Source organism: Cucurbita maxima, unplaced genomic scaffold (genome assembly GCF_002738345.1).
Source record: "Cucurbita maxima cultivar Rimu unplaced genomic scaffold, Cmax_1.0 Cma_Scf00014, whole genome shotgun sequence".
Lineage (NCBI taxonomy): Eukaryota > Viridiplantae > Streptophyta > Magnoliopsida > Cucurbitales > Cucurbitaceae > Cucurbita > Cucurbita maxima.
The window spans coordinates 3,707,235-3,717,904 of record NW_019272030.1 but is presented as its reverse complement, the minus strand read 5'-3'; the positions used below and the strand labels follow the sequence as shown (position 1 = coordinate 3,717,904).

Genomic DNA, 10,670 nt, shown 5'->3' with positions numbered 1-10,670 from the left:
ATCATTTTCTTAATATCATAGTTTTGTATGAGTTTTGATTTTGTTTCCAATTAATTTTCATTACCTAGATTGTTCCTAGGAGAGATGAAAAGGCTTCTAAGCTTATTATTATTATTTAGATGAGAATTGAAAATTGAAAATGCATTATATTATAAAGGGAGTTAATTGCAAAAAAGAAAGAAAAGAAATAGCTTTGGATGATTATTACTAATTTGGCCTTGGTTGAAACCCCAAAGGAAGGAACGGGAAGAAGAAGAAAAAGAAGAAACAGGGGTGGAGTTGGAATCGAAACCACTTTTGGAAAAAGAAAGGGAGAGATTGTGGAGGGTAGACCTCACATTTGATATCAACTCACTCACACCCAATTGCTTGCTTCACTCTCTTAACAATTAAGGATCCAATAATTGAATAATAAGATAATAAAGAACAGAAAGGAAGGAGAAATGGAGAATATTAATAAGCTTTTCCACTTTTGAGCATTAAAGTTTGGCGAATTAGAAAAACATTAATTAAAGCCTTTACATCTGTTTCCATGCAAAAGAGTCTCATTTATAAATTTTTAACCCAAACATTTTCTCTATTCCAAAAATATATATAGATATAGATATAGATATATAATATGTTTACCAAATTCTCTTCTTTTTCTTTTACATTGTGTGTGTGCAAAATCAAAGAAAAAATGCATTGGGTACGAGTTGGGTGTGATTTTCTCTCCATCCACTCGCTCATTTTTTTGTTCATCTAAATTTTGGTTCATGAACACTTAGTTTTGTATCTATTAATTGTTTGGTAAAATTATATTCTATCCATGCTCAAAATCATAAAATTTCATTTGTTCTATTATGAATGTTGAAAAATATATTAAAGAGAGCAATGATATTATGAAAATCTAAATTAAATTTATAGTTCAAGCTTATCTTTAGTAAATATTGTTAATCTTTAAACTTAATATTTAAATCTAAACTAAGAATTTTGATCGGTGGGGGTCTCTAATCAATCGTTGTACAATTGCACACTTTTTTACTAGGGTGTTTGGAAAAAGGGCAAATTTGTCATTTCAAAGCATAAATATGAAGTTTTTTTTTTTTCCTTTTGTAAGTTTAACCAATAATGACCCATGTTAGACCCAGAAGAGAGTGATTGACTAAAGAAAAAAAATCAAATTTTTGAACAAAATTGGAGCAATCAAATATTTTGTAAGATAATTCCACAAAAGAGAATCATATGGTTGAAATTATTCATAAAATGATGTGAACATAAAACGATAAACAAAAATCGGTCTTAAAAGCGAGGTTCTTCCATGGCAGACTGTTGAAGCAATTAGCCAATGAGAGAGGGGGACTGCCATTTTTTGATTGGGACACAGGAAGATAATCAAAAGAATTAGCATATTCTATTTTATCCCAAAACACTCAGATTTTCTTCTTCACTTGGGGATTTGCTTACCTTTACTCTTTCTCGATTCTGCTCATATTCTGAAACCACAAATTCTCTCTCTTCTCTCTCTCTCTCTCTCTCTCTCTCTCTCCTGTTCATACCTCCGCGGACTTGGTCCACTGGACACCGGATTTTCACCAGCATTCTCAGCCGCTGTTCCGTTATCTGACTTCGTTTCACTGCACAAATCATGGAGCTTCAGGAACATTTCCTTGAGTCCTTTGATTGACGAGCATAGAAACTACCTTCTTTGTATTGTTATAAGGGGTTTCTTCCTTTTTCAGAGATTGAAATCTGAATCTCACAATCCAAAAATGGAATTTCAGGAGGGTTTGATGAAGTTCATGATCCATAGACACATCAAACACAACTGGGTTTTGGAGAAGAATTCTCCACCGGTTGCAGTTTCAGAGATAACCAGTAGTCCTAGACGGAAATGGCGGATCTTCAATCGGTCTTCTTCTTCCCCATTTCCTTCGAAACCTCCCCAATCGAAGGAAATACCTAAAGAATTGCTCTGTCCCATTTCTGGGTCTTTAATGGCGGATCCTGTAATTGTCTCCTCTGGTCACACTTTCGAAGCCGCCTGTGTTCAGGTTTGTAAAGATTTAGGGTTGAAGCCGACTCTGTTAGATGGTTCCAACCCGGATTTCTCCTCTGTTATCCCAAATCTGGCTCTCAAATCCACTATTCTCAATTGGTGCAAGAATTCCTCTTCTGAATCCCCCAAACCCCTCGATTTCTCCTCCGCTGAAAAGCTCGTTCGTCAATTCATGGCGGCCCACACCAAAAGCGATGAGGAATTGATTCAAGGGATTGCAGAGAATCCTGTGGTTCGATTCAACCACGCCGCCACCGAAGTCACTCGTCGGACCTCTCATTTCCACTCGAGCTCCGATGAATCTGTAGGTGCCGCCGTTCCAACTCTGCCCCTTCCTCTCGCGACAAGGCCGAGTTGTTGTTCTTCATCTTCTTCCTCTGACATCGAGGTAATCAGTGATCTGAACTTGCCCGAGGAAGAAGAGATTATCGCGAAGCTGAAAAGCTCTCAGGTTATTGAGATTGAAGAGGCTGTGACTGCGCTGAGAAAAATCACTAGAACTCGAGAGGATTCCAGGGTTCATCTTTGTTCTCCTCTGATTCTCTCTGCTCTGCGATCTCTCATCGTCTCGAGGTACACTGGCGTTCAGGTGAATTCAGTTGCAGCGCTTGTAAATCTGTCTTTAGAGAATTTGAACAAGGTCAAGATTGTAAGGTCGGGGATTCTCCCCAATTTGATCGATGTTCTGAAAGGGGGTTCACCGGAGGTTCAAGAACATGCCGCCGGCGCCATTTTCAGCTTAGCTCTCGAAGACGACAACAAGACCGCGATCGGCGTTTTGGGTGCTCTGCCGCCATTGATACGGCTATTGGTATCAGATTCAGAGCAGACTCGGCACGACTCGGCTCTTGCTCTTTATCACTTATCGCACGTTCAGAGCAACCGTTCGAAGCTTGTGAAACTTGGGTCGGTGCCGGTCTTTCTCGGGATGGTGAAATCCGGCCATATGGCCGGCCGTATTTTACTGATATTGTGTAATTTAGCTGCTTGTTTCGAGGGCCGGGCGGCGTTGTTGGACTCCGGTGCAGTGGAGTGCTTGGTGGGGATGATGAGGGAGAACGAGCTGGACACTGAGTCGACTCGGGAGAGTTGTGTGGCTGTCCTGTTCGGACTGAGTTACGGCGGTTTGAGGTTTAAGGGTCTGGCAAAAACCGCCGGAGCAATGGAGGTGTTCATGGCGGTAGAGAAAAATGGAAGCGAGAGATCAAAAGAAAAGGTGAAGAGAATCATGGAGTATATGAAAGCCAGAGATGAGGAAGCTGAGGATGTGAATTGGGAGGAACTGCTGGACTCGGGTTGTTTTGGCAGCCGGACTCGGTGTCGAATCGGTGCCGGAATGGACATATCCACCGCGAACTCGTCGGAGTTCTGAACAGAAATCGTTTGAATTTGTAAACTTTTTTTTCCCTTTTTGATTTGGGTTGTGAATATTATGGAACGAACCCCTTTTGATTTGATTTGATTTGATTTAAAACTCTCTGTTTTTCCACTTCTTCCTCTTCATCCTCTGTTTCTTTTCTTCCTTTTTCCGGTGAAGATGCCGAAATAAAAGCCTTCTAAAGAAGCAACCTCAAATTTTGTATGGTGAAATTTGTGTATTTGTGTAGTGTGAAAGTTCATTACAATCTTCAAAACAGAGGAATTCGTTTCTTCCCTTTGATTTCAATGATCATGTCACAGGGGTCGCATCTGCATCTAATCGCTATCACTTTGACGCCATGGCCATTGTTCTGTTCTTGGATCTCAAAGGCTTAATATATTTTTACAAATTTTTAATAAAAGCTCCATTGAAAATTAAAATTTTAAAATCATTCTTAGTACTTTTATTTCACATATATAGATGAAAATTATGTTCAAACCTTTTAATGTGAGTATTTTTAAAAAATATATATTAATGAAACTTTTATAAACTTTTTTTTTTTTTTTAAATATTTAAGTATATTTTTTAAAACATTTAAGATGTTATGGAATTTTTTTATTTTTATTTTTATTTTTTTAAATTCAGATAGTCATTTTTATTAATTTAAAAATCTTCAGCCTCACCCCAAACCCTAACTATTGTTCAGCCCCTCAAACCCTAATTATTCTTCAGCCGCTGCACCCTGCCCCAAACCCTATTTATTCTTCAGCCACCCCTTGCTAATATTTCTTTTTCAGCCACTGCTCCTTGCACTGCCGCTCCCCACCGCTCGTCGCTATCCGCTTTCTCCCGCCGAATCGACGCCGCTCTCTTTCACATTCGCTTCTCCCACGCCGCCGTTGATATAGCGCTGCCGCCGCGCGTTTTTCAGATCAGGTTTTGACTTTTTTTTTTTTCTTCTGTCGTTGGTTTACGTTGGTTTCTTCAATCAGTCTATCTAAATGTAAACATAAATATTACGTGCAACTTGATTGGCGATTAAAAAGAATCGAAAAGCTACTTTAAAAGATTTAAATTATCGCTCTAAGTTTTAAAAGAACAGAAAAATCCGTGTTAAAAATTATTTAACTAAACTTGAGTTTGTGTTTGATTGAATTGAGTTTAGTGGGAGGCTTTTGATAAATTGGTGTAGGTGTATATCTAAAACACAAAACTCTGTCAAATTAGAAATAATTTTTTATTTTAAAATTCTGCGTAATTCGACTTACTTGGAACGGAAATTTTCTGAAAGAAAACTTACTTGCCTCCCCATCCCAATTCATCGTTCTTCTTACTGATTGGTATTCACTGCTATTCTGTAGTAAAGTATTTATAATTAAAGATGACGAAGAAGACAGAAAGGAAGGTAAGTGTGTCTGGGAAACCAAAACATTCCCTGGACGCCAACAGAAGTGATGGGAATAAGAATGCGCGTAGCGCTGCCACTGTGCGACGTCTCAAGATGTATAATACAAGGCCAAAGCGTGATCGGAAAGGGAAGGTGTTGAAGCATGAGCTTCAATCAAAGGAGTTACCGGACACACGGATTCAACCTGATCGCCGCTGGTTTGGTACGTTTCTTTGGGTTATGTGTGCATGTGTCATTTCTTTTTCGTTGGGTTAGGGGCTGTTACTGTGGCCACATTCAATCATTTTTCCAGTTGATGCCGTGCCTACATTTCTGTCCTTGTTCATTATTTTACGAACTTGTATTATTAATGCTATCGTGCAGTATGTTGATAAGATTTTGATGAGGTATATTAACTTGAATTGATAGGTAATACTCGAGTTGTAAACCAGAAAGAGCTTGAATTTTTTCGTGAAGAACTCCAAAAACGGATGTCAAGTAGCTACAATGTGATTTTGAAGGAAAAGAAACTGCCCCTTTCCCTCTTGAATGATCATCAGAAGGTAGAGACCTGTTTTTTGTAATTCGTTGATTTGATGTGTTTGTATATGAATTTTCTGTTTTAAATAAGGTTTATATATAGAGCTTCGATGTACTCTGTTGTCAATGTTATTAGCTGCTGTTTTGCATGTTGTTTTGCTCAAGATTTAGACGAAGAAAGCTTATCCACTTTCCGTCAGAGCGTTTTTTTGTTGCTATCTCTCACTTTCCCATCTGGAGCTCACTGATTTGTATAAATGAAGCTTTGAATGTTCTATGACATGCTTGCGTATTCTAAGATAATCATTCATTGTGGTTCTGTAGTAAACTAATTCATTGTGGTTCTGTAGTAAACTAAGGACAAAAGTTTCAAAACTTTTATATGCTAATGTGGTACTTTTATCTCTGAAGCAATCCAGAGTCCATCTTCTCGATACAGAACCATTTCAAGATGCCTTTGGGCCAAAGGGGAAGAGAAAGCGACCAAAGCTTTTGGCTGCTGACTATGAGTCACTACTTAAGAAAGCTGACAAGTCTCATGGTATGAAATATTTGAATCTGTCTCTTCCATTTGCGAATTTTAATAAACAAGTATCAATAACTGTGGTATTCCTTTCAAGTGTTTGTTTATTTTGAACGTTTGTACCTTGCACCTTGTGAAAGAAAAGAAAAGAAAACGGATGCTATTCTTTTTATGTGACTTGATATATCTGAAGATGCTGTTCTCAAGCAACGTTTTTCTTTTCTTATTGGAATTTTGCTGTTGTCACTTCTTATGTTAAGAGTGCTGTTTATGATATTGCATATTCTTTATTCTGTAGATGACTTTGATGAAAAGTATGCTGAGAATGCCACAAATGAGGGTAGCGAAGAAGATGGTTTTAGAGACCTTGTTCGACATACTATGTTTGAGAAGGGTCAAAGTAAACGTATATGGGGCGAGCTCTACAAAGTAATCGACTCATCAGATGTTGTTGTCCAGGTTCGTTGTAGTAATTAATCTCTTCCTTTGTTGATGATAGTATTCACATGTGATTTTCTTTTCTTATTTATATTTTTCCCCATTAGTTTATGAAATGTAAAAGCTAGTATCTTCCCAAATGTTATATACCTTATTTCTATTTTATTTAGGAAAAAAGTTCTCTTCAAATAATTTGCACAGCTGCCATTATTACATTTTATGTTTTGGATTTTTTTATGGTTTTCCATTTCAAAACTGTGGTTTTGGTTTCCCACAACTCAATACAAGCTTCCATCATTTCTTGTATATATCCATCATCTGAGTATTTGTCATTTTCCCAGGTTCTAGATGCAAGAGATCCCCAAGGAACAAGATGTTACCATTTAGAGAGACATTTGAAAGAGCACTGCAAACATAAACACGTGGTTCTTTTGTTAAATAAGGTTTCACCTTATCTTTGATTTGAAAGAGCACTGAATTTTTTGATAATTTCTTTAAGGCTGATTGAGACATGTTAATGAATGGTATTCTCAGTGCGATTTGATTCCTGCTTGGGCAACAAAGGGATGGCTTAGAGTTCTATCAAAAGAATATCCCACTTTAGCATTTCATGCAAGCATCAACAAATCCTTTGGAAAGGTATTTTTATTAAATCGAGGACCCCATAGTACTTTTTAATAATTAATTTCTAGCTAAGAGCCTGAATTGGTTGTTTATAGTAAAATGTATGTCATCCCTATGACCCATCTAGTTGCTCAATGACATCTTTTATGATTGGATCATATTGGTCGATGAGGAAAATCCGCAAGGGAATCATTTGATATATTGTCTTTGGCAATATAGGATAAACATCATCTTTAACTTTGTTTCTAAGACTCTTTTTTGTTGCTGTTAGGGTTCTCTCCTGTCGGTACTGAGACAATTTGCGCGCTTAAAAAGTGACAAGCAAGCTATCTCCGTGGGATTTGTTGGATATCCCAATGTTGGAAAGTCATCTGTAATTAACACTCTACGGACTAAGAATGTAAGGTTTCATTCTTCCTTGATACGAACAATGTTTTGTATAAATGTGAAAAAAAGTGTTGTTTAATTTTTTGTTCATTCATTTGATATGTCTGAATTGGATTCATAATAAAACTGCAGTAATTATTTTGCGTTCAAAAGGGCCTATATGGTTAAAAGCTCTCAGAAAATCATGGCAAAATCTGGATGGTGTAGTTCTTCATGTGCTGAAATTTATGCAACTTTTCTTATCCAGATCATATCTGTTTTTATTGGATCTATGTTAGGTGTAGCATTTCTTCCAGGAATACTATGAGTCATGTGGCTTGCTTTGTAGAATATTATCTCCTGTTAGGTTTTGTATGGTGAATAACACGAGTGATAGACCACCAAATTGATTCGCATGTTTGCCCAATTAGAGACGTACTGAATCTATCTGTAGTGTTGGAGGGAAAACGTCTGGAAATAATCGTTTGAAGTAGAGCTAGTAACAAGTCTGACACCAAGTTCGTTTGTTAAGCCGAATTTCAAGTTGCAGTGCAGCCAATTGTTGACTGAGCTAAAAATAATGGGATAACCTATAGAAGTCACGTGAATATTCGATTGGATATTGGGTGGTGGCAGAATCTGGACTTTTTGCTTGGACTTCCTCTTCATGTGAATGGATATACTTCGAAAAGAATTAGGAAAAAATATTTATTGTCTCACATTTGATTCTTCTGTTGCTTGTTTTAGTGATACTAAAGTGAGTCCCTTACATTTGATTCTTATGGCACTATAATCATTCTCTTGTGGTTCTTTTTTTTAAAATAAATTCACCCTTTTTATTAGGTTTGCAAAGTCGCACCTATTCCAGGGGAAACTAAAGTGTGGCAATATATTACCCTCACAAAGAGGATTTTTCTGATTGATTGCCCAGGAGTCGTTTATCAAAACAGTGACACTGAAACAGATGTTGTGCTGAAGGGCGTGGTATGTTTTTTCTCATTTTCGTTAGCATTGCCATCTGGTTTCTTTTGAAACCCAATTACACTTTGCCAATATGTTGACATTTAAAATTATTCTTTGATAATATGGTATTTGGGACTTTTTGTTAGGTACGAGTTACTAATTTGGAGGATCCATCTGAACATATTGGAGAAGTGTTGAAGCGGGTGAAGAAGGAACACCTTGAAAGAGCATACAAGATCAAAAATTGGTGAGTGACCATACATTTTAATCTTTTTCTTGCATGAGGGTTTGCGGCTGTTATCATTTTATTTATTTTTTCTCGTGGTTTTTTCATTCTCAAATTGTCCTTTTTAGTCAATTTAAAAGATAACCGAAATACCATTTTTGTGAGGATCAAATTGATTTGAACTGTATTATTTTTGGTTGAGAGAACTTTATGCTGCAACTCCTATCATGAAAATCTCTTTATTTTATCATCTGTACTCGTTCATCTATTTCCTAATAGTTTGCTTCAACTGTTAGCGTAGTTCTGTTATTTTATCATCTTTAAATTTGTGCTGAAGAACAATTTTAATTTGTCGTTTCATGTTAAGGGTGGACGACAATGACTTTTTAGTTCAGCTATGCAAATTGTCAGGCAAGCTCCTAAGGGTATGTTGTTAATTTTGGAAGTGGTTGTTATTATTTATCTATTTTGTTCAACTTGTTTTGTTATCATTTTCATGAAAATCTAACTGCTTCAAGGGGCGTCTATCCAGGGTGGCGAGCCTGACTTGACAACTGTAGCCAAGATGGTCCTCCACGACTGGCAGAGGGGTAAACTTCCGTTCTTTGTGCCACCACCTCGAGTAGAAGATAAGTCTGAAGAAGAACCCAACTATAGTGTTGATGATGACTCGGGTGTTGATAGCAATCAAGCTGCAGCCGCTTTCAAAGCCATTGCAAATGTGATATCATCTCAGCAGCAAAGAAGTGTGCCTGTTCAAAGGGATCTGTTCAGTGATAATGAATTGAATGGCGAGTCATGCGACGACCAGATTCTCGTCTCTGAGGATGAGTTACAGGCTCCTTCAGACACTGAGGGAAGGACATCTGAAGGCCAGGATGATGTGGTAGAAGACGTGCGTCCAACTGCAGGCTGAGATCATGTGGTGATATTCTGTCTACTTTATGTATATTCACTGTTGTGTTATCTTTTTGCCAATACTTCTCTCTTACATCCCTATTCTACTTTTGTTTTTTAACAGATTTTCGTTTAGGTCATTAATACCATTTCTATATTTTGCAACACATTAGAGATGATAGGAAGTGCCAAACCATGTTCCCTTTATTGAATGAAATGTCTCATAAAGGTTCTCAACTATAGAAAACCATTGGCCTAAAATCTCTACATTTTTGCAGATGGGACATAAAAATTGGATGGCTTATAATAGAGATAGCAAAGGGGGGGATTTCTTGGCCCCCGAATTAGTTTTGTATTAAATTGTGCAACAATTATTGGAAAATAATAGTGTGACTAGGGAGGGTTCTAAATTATCGAAGTTTCAATAGTCCGAATGAATGGAGGTTTCTATTGAGAACGTTCCTTTGTTTCTGGCAAGTACATAGCAGGCTCGAACTGATGATTTTGTAAGGTGTGGTTTGTAACGTTTTTGTTTGTCGTTTGTAACGTCTACAAACCTCGTCCTGTGCAACGATCATCATTGTTGTTTTGGGTATGATTTTAGAAACCTTGCTTCCAAAATGTTCTTATTGTACTTTGTGAATGCTACGAGACTTGACTTTTTACTGCCTAACTAATACTATCGAATTCCAGAAATCCACTTGGTTTTGGTATATGCTTGGCCTTGCATAATCAATTTATAAGCATTATGGTGAATTTTATAAATCCTCATAAATAAAGTTCAAACCATAATTGAATTTTCTTCATTGTGAAGAAAAGAAATGATTTCAAAACTCGGTGAACTTTAAAGTTCACTCGGTTTCTTCTTTTTTACTTTCACTTTTATAAATAAATAAATATATAAAAATGGTGTAATAAGAAATAGGATATTTGTCTAAAATTTCAATTGAAGAAAGAACAAATGGTAATTATTTAAAAGAATTGAAAATATGAGTGCTACTCGTGTAAAAGATAATAAAGATGTCATAAATATTTGGACATTAAATTGCATTGGGTGAGAGAAGAAAAAGCTAAGAAATGACACGTTTTTAGGTTTTCTTTAATAATCTCCTTTTTGGCAATTATTGTTATTATTATTATCATCCTCATGCCTTACTTTCCATATTTTTGATAAACTACTGAAACCAATATTTTTGATATGTTTAGAGTCTCGTTACTTAGTCAGACTTGGTGAAATAACGGAATCCATAAAAATTATAATAAATTTAACGTATTTTTTTTGTTGTTATTGTTAATTTATAGTCCTTG

General features: G+C 36.6%; 2 protein-coding genes across 4 annotated transcripts; both read left to right on the top strand.

The window, feature by feature from the left end:
- Positions 1–1,197: 1,197 nt before the first annotated feature.
- LOC111489531 (U-box domain-containing protein 40) lies at positions 1,198–3,689 on the top strand. The gene has a single exon (XM_023137810.1). It carries the CDS (start codon positions 1,752–1,754, stop codon positions 3,408–3,410), a length of 1,659 nt encoding a protein of 552 aa, XP_022993578.1. The 5' UTR covers positions 1,198–1,751; the 3' UTR covers positions 3,411–3,689.
- A 420-nt stretch (positions 3,690–4,109) lies between these two features.
- LOC111489529 (nuclear/nucleolar GTPase 2) lies at positions 4,110–9,529 on the top strand. Of its 3 annotated transcripts, none has more exons than XM_023137805.1 (12): positions 4,110–4,329; positions 4,760–5,008; positions 5,215–5,348; positions 5,737–5,866; positions 6,147–6,307; positions 6,628–6,729; positions 6,821–6,925; positions 7,182–7,310; positions 8,120–8,260; positions 8,386–8,486; positions 8,833–8,890; positions 8,998–9,529. In XM_023137805.1, the coding sequence occupies exons 2-12, from the start codon at positions 4,780–4,782 to the stop codon at positions 9,379–9,381; spliced, it is 1,674 nt and encodes a 557-aa protein (XP_022993573.1). In that variant the 5' UTR covers positions 4,110–4,329; positions 4,760–4,779; the 3' UTR covers positions 9,382–9,529. The 3 variants fall into 3 exon arrangements, with proteins under 3 accessions (XP_022993573.1, XP_022993574.1, XP_022993572.1); XM_023137806.1 differs by having other exon boundaries at positions 4,110–4,334; positions 4,765–5,008; XM_023137804.1 differs by having other exon boundaries at positions 4,111–4,334.
- The last annotated feature ends 1,141 nt before the right edge of the window (positions 9,530–10,670 follow it).

What these genes read in the sequence shown, in the direction of transcription:
- LOC111489531 (XM_023137810.1), top strand. Translation starts at nt 1,752, where the DNA reads ATGGAATTTCAGGAGGGTTTGATGAAGTTCATGATCCATAGACACATC.
- LOC111489529 (XM_023137805.1), top strand. Translation starts at nt 4,780, where the DNA reads ATGACGAAGAAGACAGAAAGGAAGGTAAGTGTGTCTGGGAAACCAAAA. An exon ending in ACCTGATCGCCGCTGGTTTG is followed by an intron (nt 5,009 to 5,214) that starts GTACGTTTCTTT and finishes TTGAATTGATAG; the next exon opens with GTAATACTCGAGTTGTAAAC. An exon ending in TGTCAGGCAAGCTCCTAAGG is followed by an intron (nt 8,891 to 8,997) that starts GTATGTTGTTAA and finishes GCGTCTATCCAG; the next exon opens with GGTGGCGAGCCTGACTTGAC.